This window comes from Apis mellifera, linkage group LG10, assembly GCF_003254395.2.
Source record: "Apis mellifera strain DH4 linkage group LG10, Amel_HAv3.1, whole genome shotgun sequence".
NCBI lineage: Eukaryota > Metazoa > Arthropoda > Insecta > Hymenoptera > Apidae > Apis > Apis mellifera.
The window spans coordinates 10,938,035-10,959,317 of NC_037647.1; the positions used below are offsets into that span (position 1 = coordinate 10,938,035).

Below are 21,283 nucleotides of genomic sequence, written 5' to 3' on the forward strand. Positions count from 1 at the left end.
AAAAGTAGGATCGACTAGTGACGACGTGTTGACAAATCTTTCGTCATTTTACCTCGCGGATTTTAAATATTGATTACACGTTTATTTTTTCAGATAGATCTCCAAATAAAATAAACGATCTTATTTATTTATCTTCGAATGATCATATATATATATATGTATGATATAGTGTTTATATTCATTCTAATATTTTTGTTTCTGTAAAAAAGAAAAGGAATAAAATAAGGTAATATTCGTTTTCATTATTAGTAATTATTCATAAGATGCAACGTCAATAAACATCTTCGAAATTTATGACACCATCATTCATTCTGTTACAATAGGTAGAAAAGCAAACAAAAGACAATACCCATTAACTTTTATACGTAACACCATAACTGTTTCTCGTTATATATTCCTTTTTTCGCATCTGATTTATTTCTAACAATTTCGAGATCCAATACATAATGGAATTCAAAGAAACTGATAATGTCACATTTTCGACAGACGTTTGGAAGCGTTCGATCCTGCAGGATCCACGAGGCAAGGCGGTGGTCCGTCGAGGAGTATCAGCTGTTCGAATTATTATCGTTGCAGGCGACGGCAGATGTTCACTAGGCTAAAACGCTCCCCCGAAGGCTTTGAACCCGCTGATCTCTTTTCTTTAGAGCGAGTGAAAAACTTTCAAGGAAGCCCAACGTCTCGTCCAATCTTGCACAATGCCTCGTTTTCACGAACGAGTGGAACCTAACCTAAAAATTGGAAAACGACGAGAACGGTAACGGAATAAAGAATTAAACAAAATCTATATATATACCTTTCATATATATTACAAAACGTCAAGTATCATTACTTTCTAATTATTCCCCCAAACGATAACCTAATTTTTAACCCAATTTTCGCAGGTTTAGTGTCGTTTTCGTATCGCATCGAAATAAATCGATCGTCTCTTCGAACGCACGCAAGTTATTCGCGTCGAAGCCGAGCATACATATACTTTCTAACGATCTCGCTAGCAATCTCGTTGTGAGGATAACTCGACCAATCTGGATTCCCCGACAATCGGGTACAACCTCCGTTTCGCAGCATTGTTCGAAACCTGCCGTAAGTTACGTGTCACGAAGTATAGGATATCATCGTCGTCTGCGTTTGAAGGAGACCCCATAGGTTCGTGGCACGCGCTGCCAGCTGCCCCACAGCTGTCTCTCTTCTCCTGTCGTCCCCCATATACGCGAGGCCCGGGGTTCTTACCCGGCCGTAGTGCATTTACCACACGGAACGGGGCCCTTCTCGCCTCTGTATATATATATATATATATATATATATGCATGCGCACCGAATTCAAAACGCGTGTATTTCGTGGGCTACGTACCTACGTACGTTGTCACGTAGTTGCATACTCGATGAGGTAGGTGCACCCTTAAGGAAAGACGCTCTTATTGTGAACAAGAAGAGGAGATCAGCCTTTCACGAATTTTCAAATATGTCTTCTAATATTTCACCTTTTCTTTCTTAATTCAATCTTGGTGTCTTTTCTTGCGAGAATCTTAAGAAACAAGTTTCTTTCAAAATGGAAACGCAATTTTAAAAATTAATCGTTCCTTCTTTTTCTTCTTTATCTATTTCGGTAGCTAGATATTCACCTTATCGTTAAAACATTCTGCAGGGTTTTGCATTTGCGGTTTCCCATCCGGCCGGCCCGACACGCAGGAAATAGTCCTGAAGTGTCCTAGAGGATGCAAGGCTATTAGGTTTCGCGTGGAAAAAAGCGACGTGGTAGAAGAAAGGCGGGCGGGCGGACGGGCGGCGGAGGAGGGGGAAGGAGGGGCGTTGACGGCAGAGGGCGTAAGTGGACGGTACCGTGAAAGTATATAGAAAGGAAAAGGGAGAAAAACAAAAAAAAAAAAAAAAAAAAAAAAAAAGGGAAAATCAAAGTACGCGCGATGGGGACCGGAAATCCCAGGGCGTTCAACCCTGACACCCGGTATATATTTAGACTTAAAGAGACATACTCTAATCGTGATCTGTGTAAGATACCTTCGCGACATTTATATATATCGGATGGTTAAAAAAAAAAGAAATGCTCGAAAAGATTTTTCGAAAGAAATTATTACAATTAATCGTTTTATTGGCGTTCGAGATAAGATAATAAAAAAAATAAATTGTGTTATAAAATACACGAGTTTCGATGATAAATAAATTCTCAAAATTTCTGAAGAATTCTATTCCCATTTAACACGTTGTCGCGATAATATCGGCGAGTCTCTTACCCCTCCTCGAAAAAGAGAGTTAACGCTTCCGTGAAGGAAGTTGATCGTTTCCTATTTGCTTATTGCATAATCGCGCACGCAATGTTGTACCAGTATATCGAGCACTACCCCCCCTCCCTATACGTCACGTTTCAAAATAACCAAGTAGCCCATAATTTTTACACGTTTTAAAACGTTTTGTCGCAGATTTTATAACGGTGTAATATATCTTGATAATATTAAATGAAAGTATAAATATTGTTGAAAATATCTTCTTTACGAATGATGATTTACAAATATATATTTAAAATTTGGATTTAAAATTTGAAATTTGAAATTTATAATTTTTTAAGCGTAATAAATAATTTGTTGTAAACGTGTTGAAAGATATAAATGAATCGCGAACTCCTGATCGAGTTTGATGAAAGAAAGAGATGAAGGAGAAGGATGGAGAAAAGGATGGAGAAATTTTTCTCCCTGTGAAAAACCATTCGTTAAAGCTGCAAAGTATTCGCGTCTTTAGAAACACAATACCAGCAGTGACGGCCTTCTCGAAATAGACGAGAAGCCCAGCCCTCCAAACTCGTCCGAAAATAAAACAGGTTTCTTCCCTGCGAACCACGTTGTCCGATTGGTAGACTCTGATGGAACAGTTCGCTGATTAATCGACAATTTAAAGAAAGAAAGAAGGAAAAAAAAGAGAGAGAGAAGGAAAGAAATTGCAATTTAATTGTCAGATCTTTTTTTTTTTTTATCAAAGATAATTCTCAAATCTCCGTTATTTTTTTTTTTACATTTGAAATAGACAACAACGGCGGAAAATGTTGAAACAATTGTACAATCAATCGCGAACAATTGTTCAAACAATCAAGCAGTTTACAAAACTCATCAAGGGATACGATTCTTTTTATTTATAGCTTTTGCAATAACAAAGATATTGCACGAGATTTTTATTTTATAATATGGGCCAATTTATTTTGAATTTTATCGCCTCAAAGTTAATATTTATTCGTTGCAGTATTTACATTATGTATTTACCTGAGAGGGGAGGGGATGGAAGTAGAAATAATTTGACGATTGTAAACAGTCTTTATCTTTAATCGAGTATTAAGAAGAAAAAAAAAAAAGTTACTTCATAAAATTATAAATATTTATCCTCGAAACTTTAAATCTATACGAAATTCGAATAATTATTTTTATAAAATTCATTTACCTTGTACTACAATTATATTACAATTATCGTTTCCTTATTTATGTTGATAAAAAAAAAAACAACAACAACAACTCGAATTTTCGTAATACACACTTTTAACGTGAAGAGTTTATTAATAATAAAATGAAAAATACAGTTAATTTGTATAGAAATAAAAATTTAAAATTTATTACCCATTGTGAATAAAATAATAAAATTGATAAGATTATAAAAGTTGTTTATTCGTAATTATATTCGTCATCGTGAGGATGCAAATTGGGATATAACCTCTTTCTTTGCCTCTCGTTCAAAACGATTAACTCCATGATACTCGGCCCGTCTTCGTTCAAATATCCATCCCAATTAATTTCATCATTATCCGCGCCTCTCAAATCATCGTCGTCGAAATCATCGTCGTAATCGTATCGTGCGACACTTTTATTCGATCCACTGTTTACCAAGAGACGTCCTAGAACGTTCGCCTTTTTCCGCAGTTTCGTCGCCACGCTTCTCTTAACCTTAAAATAATTGTTGTCGCGCGCCTCTTTTTTAATCAAGCGGGACAATATTTTCCCCACCTTCGTGGAATCGAACGACGTAGAAATTTCTCGGCGGCATAATCGTGAATCCAAATTATCCCCATGCAGAATCACGTTCTTACTTTTATACCGTTTCCCATCCTTCTCTTCCTTGTTCCTTCCACGTCCTGTCCCTTTGTCGTCCGACGTCATAAAATTGTCGTTAGTAGTCTTTTCTAACACGGGAGAAAGTGTCGTTAATTCCGTCAACTCGTTGGAAATATAATTATTTATCGATGGATATACTTCTAGAAAGATAAATAATTATTAACACCGAGGAATCTCCACGGTTTATTATAATTAAATAATCAGTTTTATATACGTCGTATAAGAGCCCATTTATCATTATATTATAATACTTGTAATTATACGATTCCATTGAAAATCCACTTACTTGTTAAATAATGATAATTATATACAATTATACAAAGTAATATAAGAAATATCACAATTGCTTTCCAATACATATTCCTAATGTTTTATAAACTGTTCTCTGAAATAACGAAAACGTGAAAGCGTGCCTGTCGATAAGATTCTGCCAACGTTCTCTGATGAACCGACTCGACTCGCTAATTATTACAGACGTCCTGTCCTAGTATAAACAACCAGTTACCAGTAGAAGAAACACGATTATTTACATTCGACTTGTATTAGAATATATCCAATATAATATTACGAACGTAATAAATCTATGGGTAGTGTGATATTTATTATTCTTAACTATATATAAATATATATATATATTTACATTTTAAAAACATTTCACTAAAATTAATTTGTCAATAGAAAAAAAAAATTTGATTTATTAAATCCTTTCATATGATTACACACGTTGATACATTACATTGCACGTTACAACGACATTACAATGATTCTACACTATAGGTTTGAAATCGTTGTTGGCGAATGATGGTATATTGTCAGGCGTGTACGAAAATCTATTGAAATCGTTAGGATCGTATTGGGGTATTTGTTGATGAAATTGACCTGGATAATGATCAACATGTGGATAATGACCAACATATGGATAATGATCAACGGGATAATTAATATACGTTTTATCCAGGTGAAAATTGGGTATAGGTGTGTTGTAGGGTAAATCATAATTGCCATACCCGTAACTGTGATAATAAGGTTCGTACGTTTTCGTAGTGAAATCGATAACGTGTATATTTTGTGGATATCCGCCATAGTAAAAAGATGGACTTTGAGTCGAATTGTCAGTATGGGTCATATTTCCAGCCGTTGTGTTAGTCGTGTTCGCGACTCGTAATGCTAGCGTAAAAGAATTGTCTTGGACGATATTTTTCAACGTGTTACTCTGCTTCGCGTTAACTTCTTTCTGCGCATTACATAACAAATTAAAAGATGGAAACTGTTAATAAAAAACGAATTTGTAATTTTTATTATATTAATGCGTAAATTCATAATTGTAAAAAAAATTTTTTTTTTTTTATCATCGAATATTTTATCATTTTTTACACGCTCATCTCTTACCTTGCCTTCTTCGTTCTGATTCTCCTCCGCTTCCGTGTCCTCTGTATTTTTGCTTTGCTCGTTGTTTGGCATTTTGATGTTTTCAATTTTTTGAGCCTCCTCTCCGTACTCCTCCTTCAACTGACCGATAATTTTGTTGTCCAATAGATTTAACAAAGGGGGATAAAATCCTACAGGAGTGGCAAATATGTAAGGATAGGTGAGGTATGGATAAGGATTATAGATCGTGGCAAGAGGAGATGTGTCGACGTTCAACGATGGAAATTTAGTATACGTTTTTACGTCGGTCGACGCTGCATTTGTCAAATTACCGACAGTTAAACCGGCTAGGTAAGCCAAACTTCTTAAAATTTTCGATTTTCTATTCGAAACCTCTTTCTTCGTATTTTTTTCCAATCCTTCTAATTTAGTCAAATTCTGTTTCGAGTACAGAATATCCGTCAAAGAGATCTTTTTCTCGGGTATTTGCACATTGCTACTATTCGTAGTAGTTTCTCGTAACGATCTATGAATTATTTTTGAATGTTCCGTCGTTGCACTAACTTTATGATATGCTTCTGGATAGACAATAATAATTAACGATAGAATGATCGAACTTATTTTTTTTTTATTAATAGGTTTATAATTTTACTTACTGGTACAATTAATACCGATAATTAGAAGCACGAGGATCGAGAAATTCATTGTTGCTGCACGATGTTTCGAACAAGAATGAAAAAAAAAACGGAGCTACTTGACAAAATTCGAAACCTGTGGGTTGCCCCCATCTTTTATCTCGTGAAAGTATACTATTTAGATATATATTCGAAAATATGTTAATTGCGTTAATCTAAACTTCCTCGTTAAAATATGTGGGTTTCTGTTATGCGATCTATATTAATATTGTGCGTTATTTCAACGTTTAATATTATACAATATTATATTACAAGTAATATATATATATAATAATATTTTAATTTTTAAATTTGGCGGGCATTACAGCGACACTTCACTTCATTGTGTTGTTTTAGTTCCGCCATGGAAGTTCTTTACGAGTCAGCAAATTTTTCGACAAAATGACTAGTTCGGTCGAAGTAATTGAAGATAATTCACAATTGAACGAAAATGAAACTAACATGGATTTTGCAACCTCTGAAAAACAAGAAGCACGCGCATTTTTACGCGAACGATTTCTACGTGTAATTACTGGAATTGTTGGTATGAAATATTTTACGTTTTCAAACCCGTTTCTTTTATCTCAAAATATAAAAATATAAAAATATTTATGCAATATTTTTATAAATGTGTAATTCTGTATAAATTTTTATGATAATAATTTATACAACAAATTAGAATAATATGAAATTATTCAAACGTGGCGCCAATATTAGAAACACTTAACCTATACGGAAGTATAGTATATCATAAATTATCATTAAATATGGTTGTATCATCACTATTATGAATAAAATAACATAGAAACGTGAAATTGAAAGAGATTATTTGTTACAGGCAAACAAGCAGATTTTTATTTGTACGAAAATACGCGGGTTTCCGCCGAGTTTAGAGGTTGTGATGTGGAATGCTTGGAAGTATATACACGGAATTTGGAAACACCATTGGGCAAGATTCCAGAAGCTGTTCTAAGAACAAGTGACATTATTTATATGGATATGAATGATATTAATGTAGCACAATAAATTTCCAAAATACAGGTATGTAAATAATATTAATATTCTTACATAGCAAAGAATACTTTTATTTTTCAACACAGTTTTTTTAATAACTTATATAAATATTATTTACATTTTATAGTTCAAGATCGACGCATATTTAACATAGTGTTTATTTCTGAAATAATGCGTCTTAAATGATCAATAATTTCTTTAAGGTGCCTATTTTTTAACACCACTTGCTGAAAAATTAAATATAATATTATTAGTTTATGAAAAAAATGTTTGCTTTTTATTATTTATATTAAAGCCTAAACTCACTTCCATAATTTCTTTACTTTCTTCACATGCTAATCTATAAGCTTCAGATGTTTTTTTCTCATCAGATTTCATATCCCATTCTTCTTTTAAAGGAATTAAACTTTCTATATGCGTATATTCCATACCTTGAAGTTGGCAGTTTTCATTACATTTTTCATAAATCAGTCTCAAACGTTTAAATAATAATTTAAGAGTTCTTAATTGTTCCTGTACTTTATTCTTCCTTTCATTAGCTAAATTTGCTCCTTGCGCTGTACCTGAAATTATTATATATATATATAATACAATAGAATATGCATTACAAATAATTAAAATTTAACAACTTTAAAATACCAGTTGGGGGTTGAAGAAGTCTTAATGTTTGAAAAACTTCCAGTGTGCGGCTGACAATATCTTGTACAGTTTCTTGACCAAATCTGCATAAACTGGCAGTGTTAAATTCCTTATTTTGTTGTTGTTGCTGAGGTGGTGGTTGAGTAGGTGGTACAGGAGTTTGAGGTGTCGTAGCTTGGTTGCCTGTCGGATTACTTTGTTGCACCATTGCAGCTTGTTGTTGTTGTTGTAATTGTAATTGTTGTTGTTGCATTTGTTGTACTTGTTGTTGCATTGCAACAGATTGTTGTTGTTGTTGTTGCTGTGCTAATACTTGTTGAGCACTAGGTATACCCATAGCATTGGATCCAACTCCACCTACGCCTACTCCTACTCCTACACCAACTCCAAATTGCTGCGGATTTACCATACCTATATCAAAGAATTTTTTGAATATTATATTATAATCTTTTAAAACTTATCTCTTTAATATCTTGTCTTCAAGTCAATTTGTACTTACCACCTTGTTGAGGCCCCATTAATCCAGATACCATTTGACCTCCACCAAATTGTGTTCTCATTGCAGATTGTTGTACATTAGGAAATCCAGATGGAAATGGATGTTGTTGACCAGCCATTGTATTTCAATTTTGTCACAACTTTATATTTTTGAATATGTAAGATAGAAAAAAATTAATAGTTAGATAATTTTTAGGTTAGGTGCTCTTTTAGTATAATATTTTGATTGTGCAGGTTCTTTACAGATTTAAATTATAACTTTATTAAAAAATTTAACTTTTATTTCAGTTTTTTCTTTTTAAATAAAGAGATAGTAACAATTAAAATAACAATAAATGTTACAAGTAATATTAATTTTCGAAATTGCTAGTTTCTGTTATAATACAATTACGTTCCTTACTTAATAAGGAATGAAATATTAAAAAATCACGCCATCAATACAGGAATAATAATAAAATATGCACATTTCTTCTAATATGTGCAACGTAAAAGGCACGATTTACATTATACACACGCGTTGTTGACATCACATTGCGCACTTTTAGTGCGCACACAGTTGCCGGAGCGTGGTACGTTATCCCCTCTACCATTGGAAAAAGGCTCAATTCCCCCACGGCGAATTTTTGCGGTAGGAGAATACGTGACGTCACTAGGCATCCACCAAAGCCAAGCGTCCCATCATGTCACATGGCGTGCCTCTGCCTAATGTAGCAATAGCAGTGGGGATAACGTGACGTATTCTTCTCCTGCGGAAATCGAGGGGAATTGAGCCACTTTTAATATGATAGAGGGAGTAGCGCACTCATCCGTGGCAATTGTTGATTGCGCATATAATGTCAATGATCATAACGTGTTCTATTTTTATTATACTCTTAAAAATTAAAATTACGCCTCTAAATTTTTATTTTTTTTTCCACGGATAATATTAAAACGATACAAATTTTAAATTTACTTCACTATAAATATAATATATAATGTATAAATAAATTTTTCTTTATTTTAAAAATCATGATATTATCGTTTAAAGTATTGTTAATATGAAATTATTTGTAGAGATAAATTCAATTTTAAATTTATTAAAAATAATAATAATACTATTTACGTTTCGTTCGTGTTTATATACTTGTTCTTCGCGTATATAAACAAATATTGTGTAAATAATGTAATCGCGCTGAGATATTTTTACATTGAGGACAAAGAGTATTGGGTAAGAGGGATCGAAAGCGAACAGTGACATATCCTTTGGAATGCAAGATCAAAGTCGACGTTAAGATTCTTCGAAAGAGATAGAACTAAATTTTGTGGTATTCGAACAATGTTCCAAACAGGAGATAAGGTCAGCGCACACGAAATGAACACGGTAGACATAACGGCCCAATCTTCAGTCCCCATGCACCTTGCTGGCTTTTGCGTTCACATTGTTTTTCTGGCACAGTCAGTATCTATCCTGTCGAGGTTACTGGACGCTTTAAGATACGTGGACGAAAAATAAGAGTGGAAAGTTCCTCGTCCTTGTTAAAAATGTCCCTTGTTAAATCGTTGTTTTTTATCGTGTTATTATTATTCAGTTCTACATTACGCGGTGAAGGCAAACCGACTGAAAATCAATATTTCCAGTCGAATGTTACAAACGGTGGTTCAAAGATTCAAGGCGAGTCTTCAATAGAAAACTTTAATCCTAAAATTGTGAAAAATGAATACTCAAGTGAGAGAGCAATAACCCGTAATAATTGTGTTGAAAATTGTAACGAAAGAAATTCTAAATCCTTAAGTGAAAATAATCGGATATGTCCTTACGAGGATAAAGAGTTATGTCTAATTTTTTCTTTGTCGAAGATTGCCAAAGTTCAAGTGGCCACGCCGAGTAAAGCTTCGACCAATCACGTCTCGAGATCGAATAATTTTGACGCCGAGCCAAAAGATGTGAAGAATTTGAAAACGGTCGATAAGGAAACGAAATTGCAAAAGGATTTTCGGAATGAAGAGAGATACAGGGAAGATTTGCAGGATTTTTCGAAGGGACGGGGAAAATTATCGATCGTTCGCTGCAGAGCAATCCGAGATGTTTACATACCAGAAGTGAAACGGGACCTGCCAGCTGTAGCGTGTAAATTTGGGAATAACACTTTCGTTTTATCGAGCGAAAGATTTCTCGAGGATCGACGATTGTATCTCGATATAAGAATCGACGAGAATATATTTGAAAATATAAAATACGCCAAAATAAAAATGTCCAGAACCAACGAATCGAATACGATACCTGCGTTGCTTGTTTTAAACACGGCTAACAATAATTACAGGATAGAGGCGCATAAAATTACGCCCGACGAGGAAGAATTTAACGAGACAGGGGGAAATCGATAACGATAAATCATCGGACGAGTATAATCGTGTGTGGAATAATGTTCGAATAGCCGGTGATAATTTTCAATTATCTTCTGGTAACGATGCATGTATAAATACGATAAATGATGTCGATAGTTGGAACAAAAAAAAAATAAACTACTTTTTATAAACATAATAATTCGAATATTGCAATACCATTTATTTTTTTCGTATCCTATCTTTGAAATATTTTATTTTCATTTGAGCATACGATACGAATCATACATGATTCACGTTAATCAACCATATACAATAATATACATATATAAATTCAATTCGTTAATAACATTTGATAATAAACAATTAAAATTAAAATCCATTAGAGATATTTTATCACAAAATTCTATTCACTACTTCTTCGTTTTTCTATAAATAAATAAATCACTATGAATGGCCTTTTCAATTTTGATCTCTCTTATAAATATTTCATTTTCGCAACTTTTTCTAAATGTTTCCTGCTAGAAGGATCTACTTAGAATTGAAAAAAAAAATATATATATTTTTTTCCTTCGAGCAAACTCCACAATTGGATCCATTCAGGGTCAAGAGTCGGATGTACTGTCCTCGGCACGACGTTGATCTGATTGAACCGATTCTTGAGCGATCATTTGATCGACATTCGAGGTAAAAGTTTGATCGTTCTTGTAACGAAATTTATCCATGGACGACGATTCGGCGAGATGGAAATTCGGATCTTGTATATTATTTGGACTTTTCATCCCGTCTCCTTTAACGCCACTTTTCTGCTTCTCTTGGACATTCTTCCCTTCCTCGATTAATTGATCGACCTTAAAAATAAAATATTCGAGGTGATAAATTTTTTATCTCCCAAGTTGCACTATTAGTTGGAGATATTATTAACACTATTAATATATCATGATACGATATAATGGATATGAGGAACAGGTAATTCAATGACTCATTGATTTCTCCCTCAGATTGTCTCTACTTATGCATGGCGACAGGTGAAAACGTAGGACGTATAAGCAATTTATTAACTACCGTGTATTTGAATTGACGTTAATACCTTTTTTGCATACCACATCATCCACTATTTGATGCGTATATTAATAACGCGAGGCGTGTTCATTTTTTTTTTTTTTTTGATAACGGAAACTAGTTGGAAAAACTAATTAACATTGTATTGTTTTTCGATAACGAGATATAGAAAAGAATAAATAATAGAATAAATTTAATTTCATACTTTCCACGTTTCTTGAACCTCTCTGATCACATTCGCGGCAGATTTCCTTTCCAAATCCTCCTCTATTAATTTCTCATCGTTCTCATCTTTGGGAAGATCTAAATCAAGTTTCTGCAATGAAAATTCAGATTTTAAAATATTATATTTATATATATATATATATATTTGTCGCGCGACTCATAGAAACACGTACCTTATTCAAATTATTCATCGGCGAGTAAGCGTAGTGTACGCTCGATCCTTCGTGAAACGCCTCGGCTAACTTTGGATTTATCTCCTCGAGTGGTTGATTACCATACCTTATGTAAACCGGAATGTATCCCTGGATGGCAGGCAACACTTGAAGCGGAAACGAATCTAAAATGAATTAGTATCGAATCAATAATAAAATTGAAATTATCGCGAGGCAAATTACAGATTTGTACGGATGATAATTTATCATGTGTAACGCGGCGACAGCGCGCCATTAGTCTTCTCTATATGACAGAAAATATATATTCACGGTTGAACAATTTATTTTCTAATAATTGCAAATCGATCCACCGTTGAACATTAACGAGACATTCTATAAATACATTTAATACGTGTAATAATAAAATAATAAACCGGTAAATTGTACAAATATAAATTTTAATCCACCATTACCGAAATGAGAGGAAAAATAATAATAATTTAACGTTCAATGTATACACTTGTATATACACTCGCGTCGTATCGACGATTTTCGTTGCAACCTGCTCGAGCACGAATAATCAGACAGCGCACAACAAACAAACAAACAAACAAACAACACTTGTCCCGAGCGTAGCAATGTCTATGACAGACAAATCATCGATGCGGATTTGGACGCTCGACGCGGGAATTTCAAAAATTCCTTCTACTCACGGGCATAACTGATCGAGAGGGATAACAGAAACACAAGATCGTAGCAGATGGCCCTGGTATCGCGCATCATCTCGGCAGCCTGCATCTTTGAACGGTACTAAGCCCCCGTAGCACGGGGCACTCTCCTTTATATTCCACGTTCCCCTCTACCCTTCGCTCTCCGCCACGTTCAGGCCCCTCGGGGTTAACGCCGTTCCGTTAATATCCAGGCAAAAAGTCAAATCTTCCTTTACTTTCGGCAATTCGGGCCCCGTCCAAGCCTCTTTTCTAAGAAATTCACCGCTACATAGGAGAAATACACAGGGCTTTGTATTTCGCTCGCTCGCCACTCCATCCTTCTTTGTGCAACGATAGAAACGGAGACACGGTTTTTTATTTTGTTGTGGAACCGACGGGGAAAACGATGCTGACGTTCTTCTTCTTTTACCTTCAATCTTCGCATCGCGTACCTTTCAGACAAACTTTTCTCGCTTTTTAATTTTTCCATCCTTCTTTTTCCAATTTTTTCGTTTCCTTTTTTTAAAAAACAACACCAACAGATGTATTTTTTTTTTTTTATTAAATTTTCGTATCGTGCCTAGAGGAACTTTTTGCCTTTCCATTCTTCTTTGTGCGAGGATTTCCTTCTCTTTTCGAACGTGGAGGCCGATGTTTTTGCGCGATGGAATATTGGAAAAGGATTGATTTCTGCCTTGAATTTCGTAGTAAAGTAAATTTGATATTAATTTCTCGTCGAAACTTTCAGGATAACATAACAAGATGAAAAGTAAAAGTAAAATTCTCGGTTTCTCGTGAAGAGTGGTACTGCAGGTTACCGGTGAAGTGAAGCAGATTTCGATCTTCTCGTCGCATACAGAGGTAATCGTACCCAGAGATCTTCGACCTTGGATCCTCTTCTCTCCGTCTTCCTGAAGCGATCGTTGAAGTGAGTCCGATTCGAGGATCGATAACGCGCGAATCTTACGAACCTGGTGATAAATTGTAATCGTTGACTCATCGTCCTCGATGAAACTCGTTCGTAAAATTTATTCAAAATAGTTGCTCTTCGAAAAATGTAACTTCGAATCACTGAATTTTTCCTCTCTTGAAACGAATAACAGATTTACTTGACAGATAAAACTACTCCATCGTTTCTTGTTTTATTTTTGAGTGAAGTTTTAATTTTTCTAATTTCAAATTTAGAGATTCGATAAACTTGTAAATTTTTAATTTTCTATTAAAGTAGTATTATACGTAAATAAATTATTTACAAATGTATTATTAAGGAAATATGTACTTTGAGAAATTATGAATCATAATCAATAATTTAACGACATTAATTACGAAAAAATTGTAAATTTCTGTCTCGTATATAATTTAAGAAATTATTAATCTTATAGGATTACATCTTCTTCGATAAGAATCCAGATAAAATGTCAATTTTTTTTTTCTCAGACAACTGTTATTTTTCTTCCTCTTTATTTCGATAAAAATGATACATGATAATGAGATATGATTCCAAGAATTTTTATTTCATCTTAATTTTGATATATCTTGAAAGATCAGAATTAATGTAGAATCAATCAGTGTCCATTTTGAATAATCTTTCAGGTACAAATCATACTTTTTCGCAAAGTGAATTGAACTTATCGATTTAATTTTACGATATCATTCAAAATGAGATATTAAAACTGAAAATTTCGAGACACGTAGATTATTTCATCTAAATATCGATTTTCAAATAATCTTGCTCTTACTTCGATGAAAAATAAAATTTTTGTTTACAGGTTAGGTTTCATTATATGTCTCGATCTCTGTAAACAATCATTCGTTGAAACGTCACTAGAGAAGTGTGGATACATGCTAATATGGAAACAATAGAAAGTGTAGAAAATTTTCTTTATTTCCATGTTTCACTTAATCAAGCTTGCAGACAGAAAGGTATTGTTCTTCCGTGGTATATGATAAATTTCTCAAATAGAGAAATAGAAATTGTATTGCACTTGATTCGTTGATTTTCTTTTTCAATCACTTTAAATTTCACTTTATAGCATCTCCTTCCAGCATAAGCCTCACTCATCTTGTATATTTCCATCAATTTCAGAAACGACGAAGTTACGGCTATGATTAACAGTTAACTGAACATAACCTGAATCCAGAGCACGACCATCAAAACATTTCCTCCATTCGTCACTTAACCTAAACTCGCATAAAAACGTATCTCATTGGATTCCTCTTTTCACATCGAAGACAAAAGATCTTGAAAGAAGTGAAATAATCCATTTATACTTACATTTACAACTCGTTACGATCAAATTGAAAGAAGGATTAAGGATTAAGAGCAAAATTGAGACAAGATTTAGAAGATCCAACCGCTTCACAATTCTTCTGCGAACAAAGGACACGAGAATATAGGATTTATATTTGAGATTATATTACGTCACTTTCCATTTTACAATACATTGTACATACCATCTAATCACCACTATGTTACGTGTTATAATCATCGATCCACGTCCCCTTTTCCGCTTATGCATATATGTGTATCGAAGAAGGGCGTAAGTGACGGGTTACTAGAAACTATATTGCCGGATGCGTATGCGTGCATAATCTTGCCTGTTGACACAGTTAGATTTCTGGTTTACTGGGTCGTTCAGGTTAACATTTATCTTGCTTTCTTTCTTTTTCCTTTCTTCCTTTTCTTTTCCTCTCTTCGAGAATGGGGGAAAAAAAAAGTATATTGGCTAGAATGATCAACTAGAATTCTGCGTAGCAAGCAAGAATTACTCATTTCGTTTTGATAAGGAATAAATCTACCTGGAAACCGGTTTCGTCTGAGCATTATATTATATACAAAACCATTGTCTTATGGATAATAATTATTATATATTACTGTCATCGTTCACTTTGATCGATCCGTCATAAATTGATGCCTTGTCAAACCTAACCTTGATAATTTCAAGAATCGAATATTTTTTCCTCTCATTCGTCGCGATTACCATCATTTTTAACAATTTATCAAAATTATTTTTCCACCTAGAAAATTTAAAATAAACTTAATTTCCGGGAAAATATTTGCATAAAGTTGAGAAAGTTTGTCAGAGGGAAAAAAAAAAGGTTATCGATACGATACTTTACGAAAAGAGTCGTACGCGTTCGTAAATTCTCGAACCGCGCTGGTTCCACTCGAACTGGACTGGACGAGATCCCTTCAGGTATTTCTCAGCCGGAAAGGAACATCTTTATGCGAACGTGTACGGTTCTAGCTCTATGTATATTCCAGTTGGATGCAACCGGTTTCGTTTACGACCCTAAAAAACTACGGAGGATTAAATTAAAGCCTCGTCGTTCTGTAATCATCGACGGACTTAAGTCACCCTGGTTCCAGACCAGACCAGGAAAGGAAATTGGCTCTCTCTTCGTTGTAGGCGCACACTTTGCCTTGCTGTAATTGTATACAACCAATATCTTCCCTGCGATTATTACGTTTTGAAAATAAACACACCACAACAAACAATACCAGTTTACCATTTATATTACCCATGTATGAATACCGAAAGATTGACGACAGTCGTACAAATCGCTCTTCTCAACAGATAACGAACGAATGGTGGTGATGCATGTTGATATTGTTCATTGTGGGTGATGGATTTATACTTATTACGTATGCTTATATGTATTTGCATATAAATTCGATAATCGTAATTTTAAAGTTGATTAGATACATCGTGCATCTCATATTTTTAAAGTTTATATATATATTTTTTGTTATTTCACAATAATAATAATAATATGTTACACTCGACGCCATGGTTTTAATATTAGTATCGATAGTAAAAAGTCTAATCGAAATAACGGACTATGAACTGGGTCATCGAGTATTCCAGACCACGTCGATACGCTTGCACAAGCCATTGACCCAACGAAAACCAATTAATCTCATAAACGATCGAATTTATCAACACGATAGTGTAATGAATAAAAGCCAAGACGAGCTTGACACACAAGCGTTGTCGAAGCTGGTTTTATTGTCGAGATACGTTACACGCGTTAATTTGTGACAATGAAAATGCGAGATGCAGATATTTCGTTAATCAATCGATTTAATTCGACATCTTTCTCTTCGTAAATCAAAAAAAAAAAAAGAAAAAAAAGAAAAGAAGTTTCAGTCTTTCGTTCATTCGCGGAGGAATAAAATTTAAACGAATTACCTTTGATTGAATTTAAGCGAGTTTTAAAAAAAACGCCCGTGATCCGAAAAGGATCGATAAAGTAGATTTGGCTAGAGAATTGGAAGAAGAACGAGGCGAAAATGTGGGTCTGCGGGTCGTCGAATACCCAGTGACTTCCATCGAAGTCTGAATCACGAGTAACGCTTTGCCAATTCTCTTCTTCTTCGCGATCCGCGAAGTATTTTCCGGTCGTTGACCGTCGCCGACAGTAAACGACCCTCGAGGTCTTCTGGACGGGGAGCGCAATGAGGAAAAACTGGGCGAACAAGGGGCGAACAGATAAAAACTCACTCCGACCGGTGAAATAATCGGAGCCTTGGTTTCTCCTTCGATCTTCTTCGAAAACGGTGCATCGAAATTTTCATTCCGCTCGCAGCACACGCAACAATAACCGATATTCGATTAATTTCTTTCACGAAAAATAATTCGTCGAAATGAATGGATATAATCGCGAAATTCAAGAACGAGTTGAGAAACGCTGATCATATAGATCAAAGTAACGTTGCGTATCTTTATTTCTTTCCTCTAGTTCGACGAACTCTCGCTCGATAGGTTGAAAAAAATTCGATAGCGTGGACAATCTGTATCGCGTATTTGCAATGCTCAAAATCTATTGCCTAGTGACACGATGGTTTGACTCGGTTTCGGCGCAGAATCCGTTCCGCACGCACGCACGCGCGCATGCTCGTTCGTCCTGCTGACAGGCTTGGAAAAATAGAGAAAAGAATCGAAACTTTACCGTTATGTTCACCCAACTCGCGCCATAATTACAGCATGGAGTTTGCTACTTGCGGGAGAGGAAAGTGTACGTGTGTAGGAAAACGTGTACACGCTTCAACGGCAAATCTTTTAAACTTTTTGTAGACGTGTAATTACTCGAAATCGAATCACGGTATCCATGAGAGATGTTCGATCAGTGATTATATAGATGCCAATTTGCTCTTGTGACAATTATTATCTTCGTGCGAACACGCAGTGCATCGTATTAGGTTAGGTTTCAAGTAGTCATTTGCCTGTCGATTTCACTCTTTCGAATCGGTGACTGATAAAATGGATGATAATAAGGGGTAAATAAGACGCGATGAAATGGAAGTTATGTTTTCTACTATTAGAATTTCTCGATTCGATAACTTTTCGTTTTTATTGTAGAAGAATGTACGCTTAGACATCTCGTGCAGCTTGTTATATACTTCAGTTCAGATGTGCATGAAGATTCACAGGAGGAGGAGAAGTACTTTCATCCAAGTTTTATTAACAAGACTCGATGCAAGAAGTAATTAAACCGGTCTTGTGTACTTTATCGCGAATTATATTAGTAATAGCGATCGAGTCGCTATCTTACAGCCATTAAGAGGTATGTAACTATATGTAATTCATTCTTCGATCTCTGTCTTTAAGAATCACTCGATATCTCCCGCTTTATAATTCAACTTATTTAATCGAACCGAATAGCAAAATTCTATTTTCCAATTTTTTCCAATTTGATTCTCGTAAAGAGCGGCAATATTTTTAATTCGTATTTGCATTTACTTTGAAAAAATTTCACGAATGATCGAGTACCTTATTATCGTACATATGGATGAGTATTTTTTCCTTTTCTTCTTCTTTTTTTTTTTTTTTTTCGTAAGTCGCAAGAATTAATAGATTCAGGCGCATTATTAAGCGTACGTGCAATGTACACTGCATGTAAAATGATTCTCGTTAACGCGTTGCGGTTCTCCCCTTTTAACGATGGACATCAATCACGGATGAAACTTGCGATTATTTCCTGGAAATCGCTTGCCTTCGAATAGGAATTCAATGAATCCTCAGCTTTTATTAAAAAACGAAACCTGTTTATTTAGTTTTCTTGTTTATTCGATGCTCCATACATGTTAGTCGAAATCGAAATGGCGAATGTTACAAATTCTTTACAAATTAATATCACTTTCGTTGATTTTGAATTTTCGAATATTTTGGGCAGCATGTAGCGTGGAATATTTTCCTTGTTCTTATATTACATTAAATTTATATGTATCCCCTGAAACAATCATAATGATTATATATTATATTATTTAATTCTATCTTTTTTTTTAAATTTTATTATATCTTCTATTCTTTTTACTATAATTAACTCTCACATATAGAAATTAATATAAAAAATAAAAATTAAAATTTTTTACCATTTTCCACTTCCTGCTTGTGCGTTTGCATTTGCCGATGCTGAAGCGTACGAACTTCCGCCGCTGGAATAGCATAACAGAAGAAATATTATCGCAATTATATTAAATTATTGTTATAGAAAATTATCATTATATTAGAAAATAAATGAATACTAAAACATGGAGATTTTTTATTCTAAATTAGAAGAAAAAATTAAAAGAAAATTTGAAAAAATCGTACCATGTGCTGCAACCACCTCCACCTCCGGATGGATGTCCACCACCTCCAGATGGATACCCACCGCTCCCGGATGGATACCCACCGCCTCCTGATGGATACCCACCGCCTCCTGATGGATACCCACCGCCTCCGGATGGATATCCACCACCCCCGGATGGATATCCACCTGCAACGGGTATAATAATGACTGGTATAGCATCTACTCTTGAATGCCCTACAAAAAATTAGCTCCAATCAGCGTTAGAAGCGGAAGCGGCGAGTTGTTATTATTATCATCTTCATTAAATGCATTTGATCCTTTTTTTAAAAGCTTGAGAATGTAATATGCATTATTTTGCAAGCGACAAAAAGTTAAAAATTATTAGCAATGCATTTGCAATAAAAATTCGTTATCTCAAATAATCAAGGATAATTAAAATTAAATAAAAGCAAAAAAAAAAAAAAAATAAATAAATAAACTTATTTTTCAAATTCTATCTCTTACCTGGATAACCTCCTCCACCACAACTACCACCTGCACATCCATATTTGCCACCACCGTGACCGCCAGGATAACCACCTCCTCCTCCAGTAGGATAATAGCCACCACCACCAGGATAGCCACCACCACCAGGATAGCCACCACCACCACAACCACCACCTCCACACCCAGGCTTGCCTCCTCCACCACCGTATCCACCACCGAATCCACCACCAAATCCACCTCCACCTCCACCTCCAAATCCACCTCCAAGACCACCTCCAAGTCCTCCAGATCCTCCACACTTGACGCAAAGGGTTCTCTTGTTCCGGATCTTCTTCAATTTTTCCAATTTCGATTTCGAGGGGAATATTCCTTCCCCTTCCTCCTTGGAGAGCTTCAGCCTCAATAGTTTCGTTTCACCTCCATAATTGATCTTCTCCACGTTGAAATCCTCGTTACCCAATTCGTCCGCAAGTTCGTCGAGATCCACCACTTTGTCCGTATCTTCGTCGTTCTCGTCAATGTCGATGACCAGAAGCAGAGTCGCCAACGGATCTGTTCCAATTAAATTTAAAGGATCTCCCGTTTCTTCGCGTCGATAAATTTATCATGGGAAAAAAAAATATATATATATATTTATATCTCAATTACCCGTCAATTGCGGGACATGATGAAGGACATCGTTTTCAAAAATTTCGTCGGACGTTTCACCGCTAACATTTTTCACGCCAAAAAGATTTATAACGAACAGCATGTAGTAATGCTCGTCTTCCTTTTGCGGGTAAGGAGGAGGCTTGAGTTCCGTCGATAAAGTAGTGTTCTCCGCATCTTCTAGAAATTTTTAGAAAAAATCGTCAAATCGACTTACGTACTCGATTCGAGAAGTTAGAAAAATTCTTCCAAGATTAAATTTAATTAAGATTGGATCGAAACTTAAAAATTATTTATAATTTTAATTATAAATAATTATTTATTTATAATTTATAACGATAAAGCTAAACTTATGTTTATTGAATTTTTTTCTTTATTTTTTATTAAAAAAAAAAAAAAACAGAAACGAATATTTTTGTTTCTTTCTTTCTTTTAAAAATTTTTTCATAAAAACCGCGATAGTGTCACTTACCTATAATCGGCGCTGCCGAAAGGGCACCGACAAATAAAAGCAGCAGCAAGGCCCTAAAACTCCTTGCTGTTTCACTAACCATTGTGGAGTGCTCGTTAACTCCGAGATTATACTGTGGATCGGTTCTTTCATCTTACTGCTTTTATAGCCATCGATCTTTATACACGCACTACATCAAACCAATTATGTAATCCGACGAGCCACCTCTTCTCCATCCTTTTCCTATCAACATTGCATCCACATCATTGCAACCTAATATTTTTGGTTTTTCCGTGGGAATTCCAGTTCCACTCGAGCTCGTGCTAGCTCCACTCTTATTTTTTCGTGTTCG

At 34.9% G+C, this 21,283-nt stretch overlaps 7 protein-coding genes and 3 long non-coding RNA genes across 17 annotated transcripts; 4 read left to right on the forward strand and 6 right to left on the reverse strand.

Moving 5' to 3' along the window:
* The first annotated feature begins 19 nt into the window (after positions 1 to 19).
* Positions 20 to 1,902, forward strand: LOC102654990. Its single transcript, XR_001704523.2, has 2 exons — positions 20 to 757; positions 885 to 1,902. It is a non-coding gene; the product is annotated as an uncharacterized LOC102654990 (long non-coding RNA).
* Positions 1,903 to 3,482: 1,580 nt separating this feature from the next.
* On the reverse strand, positions 3,483 to 4,729 carry LOC100578316. The gene is made up of 2 exons (XM_003250773.4): positions 4,393 to 4,729; positions 3,483 to 4,246 (listed from the first exon to the last, which is right to left on the reverse strand). The coding sequence occupies exons 1-2, from the start codon at positions 4,463 to 4,465 to the stop codon at positions 3,660 to 3,662; spliced, it is 660 nt and encodes a 219-aa protein (XP_003250821.1). The 5' UTR covers positions 4,466 to 4,729; the 3' UTR covers positions 3,483 to 3,659.
* Positions 4,730 to 4,769: 40 nt separating this feature from the next.
* LOC107965070 lies at positions 4,770 to 6,242 on the reverse strand. Of its 2 annotated transcripts, none has more exons than XM_026443453.1 (3): positions 6,131 to 6,242; positions 5,496 to 6,052; positions 4,770 to 5,340 (listed from the first exon to the last, which is right to left on the reverse strand). In XM_026443453.1, exons 1-3 carry the CDS (start codon positions 6,177 to 6,179, stop codon positions 4,873 to 4,875), a joined length of 1,074 nt encoding a protein of 357 aa, XP_026299238.1. In that variant the 5' UTR covers positions 6,180 to 6,242; the 3' UTR covers positions 4,770 to 4,872. The 2 variants fall into 2 exon arrangements, with proteins under 2 accessions (XP_026299238.1, XP_026299237.1); XM_026443452.1 differs by having other exon boundaries at positions 4,770 to 5,373.
* Positions 6,243 to 6,505: 263 nt separating this feature from the next.
* LOC726546 (gem-associated protein 7) lies at positions 6,506 to 14,980 on the forward strand. 3 transcript variants are annotated; one of them, XR_410536.3, is made up of 4 exons: positions 6,506 to 6,692; positions 6,987 to 7,189; positions 14,540 to 14,693; positions 14,857 to 14,980. XR_410536.3 is itself a non-coding variant. In XM_006566214.3 (3 exons), the coding sequence occupies exons 1-2, from the start codon at positions 6,551 to 6,553 to the stop codon at positions 7,172 to 7,174; spliced, it is 330 nt and encodes a 109-aa protein (XP_006566277.1). In that variant the 5' UTR covers positions 6,506 to 6,550; the 3' UTR covers positions 7,175 to 7,189; positions 14,540 to 14,980. The 3 variants fall into 3 exon arrangements, 2 of the variants coding, with proteins under 2 accessions (XP_006566277.1, XP_026299240.1); XM_006566214.3 differs by having other exon boundaries at positions 14,540 to 14,980; XM_026443455.1 differs by lacking the exons at positions 14,540 to 14,693; positions 14,857 to 14,980 and adding an exon at positions 7,290 to 7,429.
* On the reverse strand, positions 7,248 to 9,212 carry LOC412870 (mediator of RNA polymerase II transcription subunit 30). Of its 2 annotated transcripts, XM_396322.7 has the most exons (5): positions 8,700 to 9,212; positions 8,301 to 8,439; positions 7,802 to 8,212; positions 7,469 to 7,725; positions 7,248 to 7,389 (listed from the first exon to the last, which is right to left on the reverse strand). In XM_396322.7, exons 2-5 carry the CDS (start codon positions 8,416 to 8,418, stop codon positions 7,291 to 7,293), a joined length of 885 nt encoding a protein of 294 aa, XP_396322.3. In that variant the 5' UTR covers positions 8,419 to 8,439; positions 8,700 to 9,212; the 3' UTR covers positions 7,248 to 7,290. The 2 variants fall into 2 exon arrangements, with proteins under 2 accessions (XP_396322.3, XP_016769931.2); XM_016914442.2 differs by lacking the exon at positions 8,700 to 9,212 and having other exon boundaries at positions 8,301 to 8,507.
* On the forward strand, positions 9,332 to 10,962 carry LOC113219062. The gene has a single exon (XM_026443454.1). The coding sequence runs from the start codon at positions 9,821 to 9,823 to the stop codon at positions 10,661 to 10,663; it is 843 nt and encodes a 280-aa protein (XP_026299239.1). The 5' UTR covers positions 9,332 to 9,820; the 3' UTR covers positions 10,664 to 10,962.
* On the reverse strand, positions 10,824 to 13,216 carry LOC409648. Its single transcript, XM_393146.7, has 4 exons — positions 12,774 to 13,216; positions 12,082 to 12,245; positions 11,889 to 11,999; positions 10,824 to 11,472 (listed from the first exon to the last, which is right to left on the reverse strand). The coding sequence occupies exons 1-4, from the start codon at positions 12,856 to 12,858 to the stop codon at positions 11,227 to 11,229; spliced, it is 606 nt and encodes a 201-aa protein (XP_393146.1). The 5' UTR covers positions 12,859 to 13,216; the 3' UTR covers positions 10,824 to 11,226.
* Positions 14,638 to 16,957, reverse strand: LOC102655071. Of its 2 annotated transcripts, XR_410534.3 has the most exons (4): positions 15,886 to 16,957; positions 15,225 to 15,788; positions 15,046 to 15,140; positions 14,638 to 14,951 (listed from the first exon to the last, which is right to left on the reverse strand). It is a non-coding gene; the product is annotated as an uncharacterized LOC102655071 (long non-coding RNA). The 2 variants fall into 2 exon arrangements; XR_003305530.1 differs by having other exon boundaries at positions 15,046 to 15,788.
* Positions 16,958 to 16,963: 6 nt separating this feature from the next.
* On the forward strand, positions 16,964 to 18,338 carry LOC102655339. The gene is made up of 2 exons (XR_001704522.2): positions 16,964 to 18,051; positions 18,134 to 18,338. It is a non-coding gene; the product is annotated as an uncharacterized LOC102655339 (long non-coding RNA).
* Positions 18,339 to 18,797: 459 nt separating this feature from the next.
* LOC551496 (H/ACA ribonucleoprotein complex subunit GAR1) lies at positions 18,798 to 21,111 on the reverse strand. Of its 3 annotated transcripts, none has more exons than XM_016914445.2 (6): positions 20,953 to 21,111; positions 20,481 to 20,660; positions 20,106 to 20,384; positions 19,367 to 19,532; positions 19,147 to 19,209; positions 18,798 to 19,004 (listed from the first exon to the last, which is right to left on the reverse strand). In XM_016914445.2, the coding sequence occupies exons 1-6, from the start codon at positions 21,032 to 21,034 to the stop codon at positions 18,992 to 18,994; spliced, it is 783 nt and encodes a 260-aa protein (XP_016769934.1). In that variant the 5' UTR covers positions 21,035 to 21,111; the 3' UTR covers positions 18,798 to 18,991. The 3 variants fall into 3 exon arrangements, with proteins under 3 accessions (XP_016769934.1, XP_016769932.1, XP_016769933.1); XM_016914443.2 differs by having other exon boundaries at positions 19,367 to 19,580; XM_016914444.2 differs by having other exon boundaries at positions 20,094 to 20,384.
* Between the last annotated feature and the right edge of the window lie 172 nt (positions 21,112 to 21,283).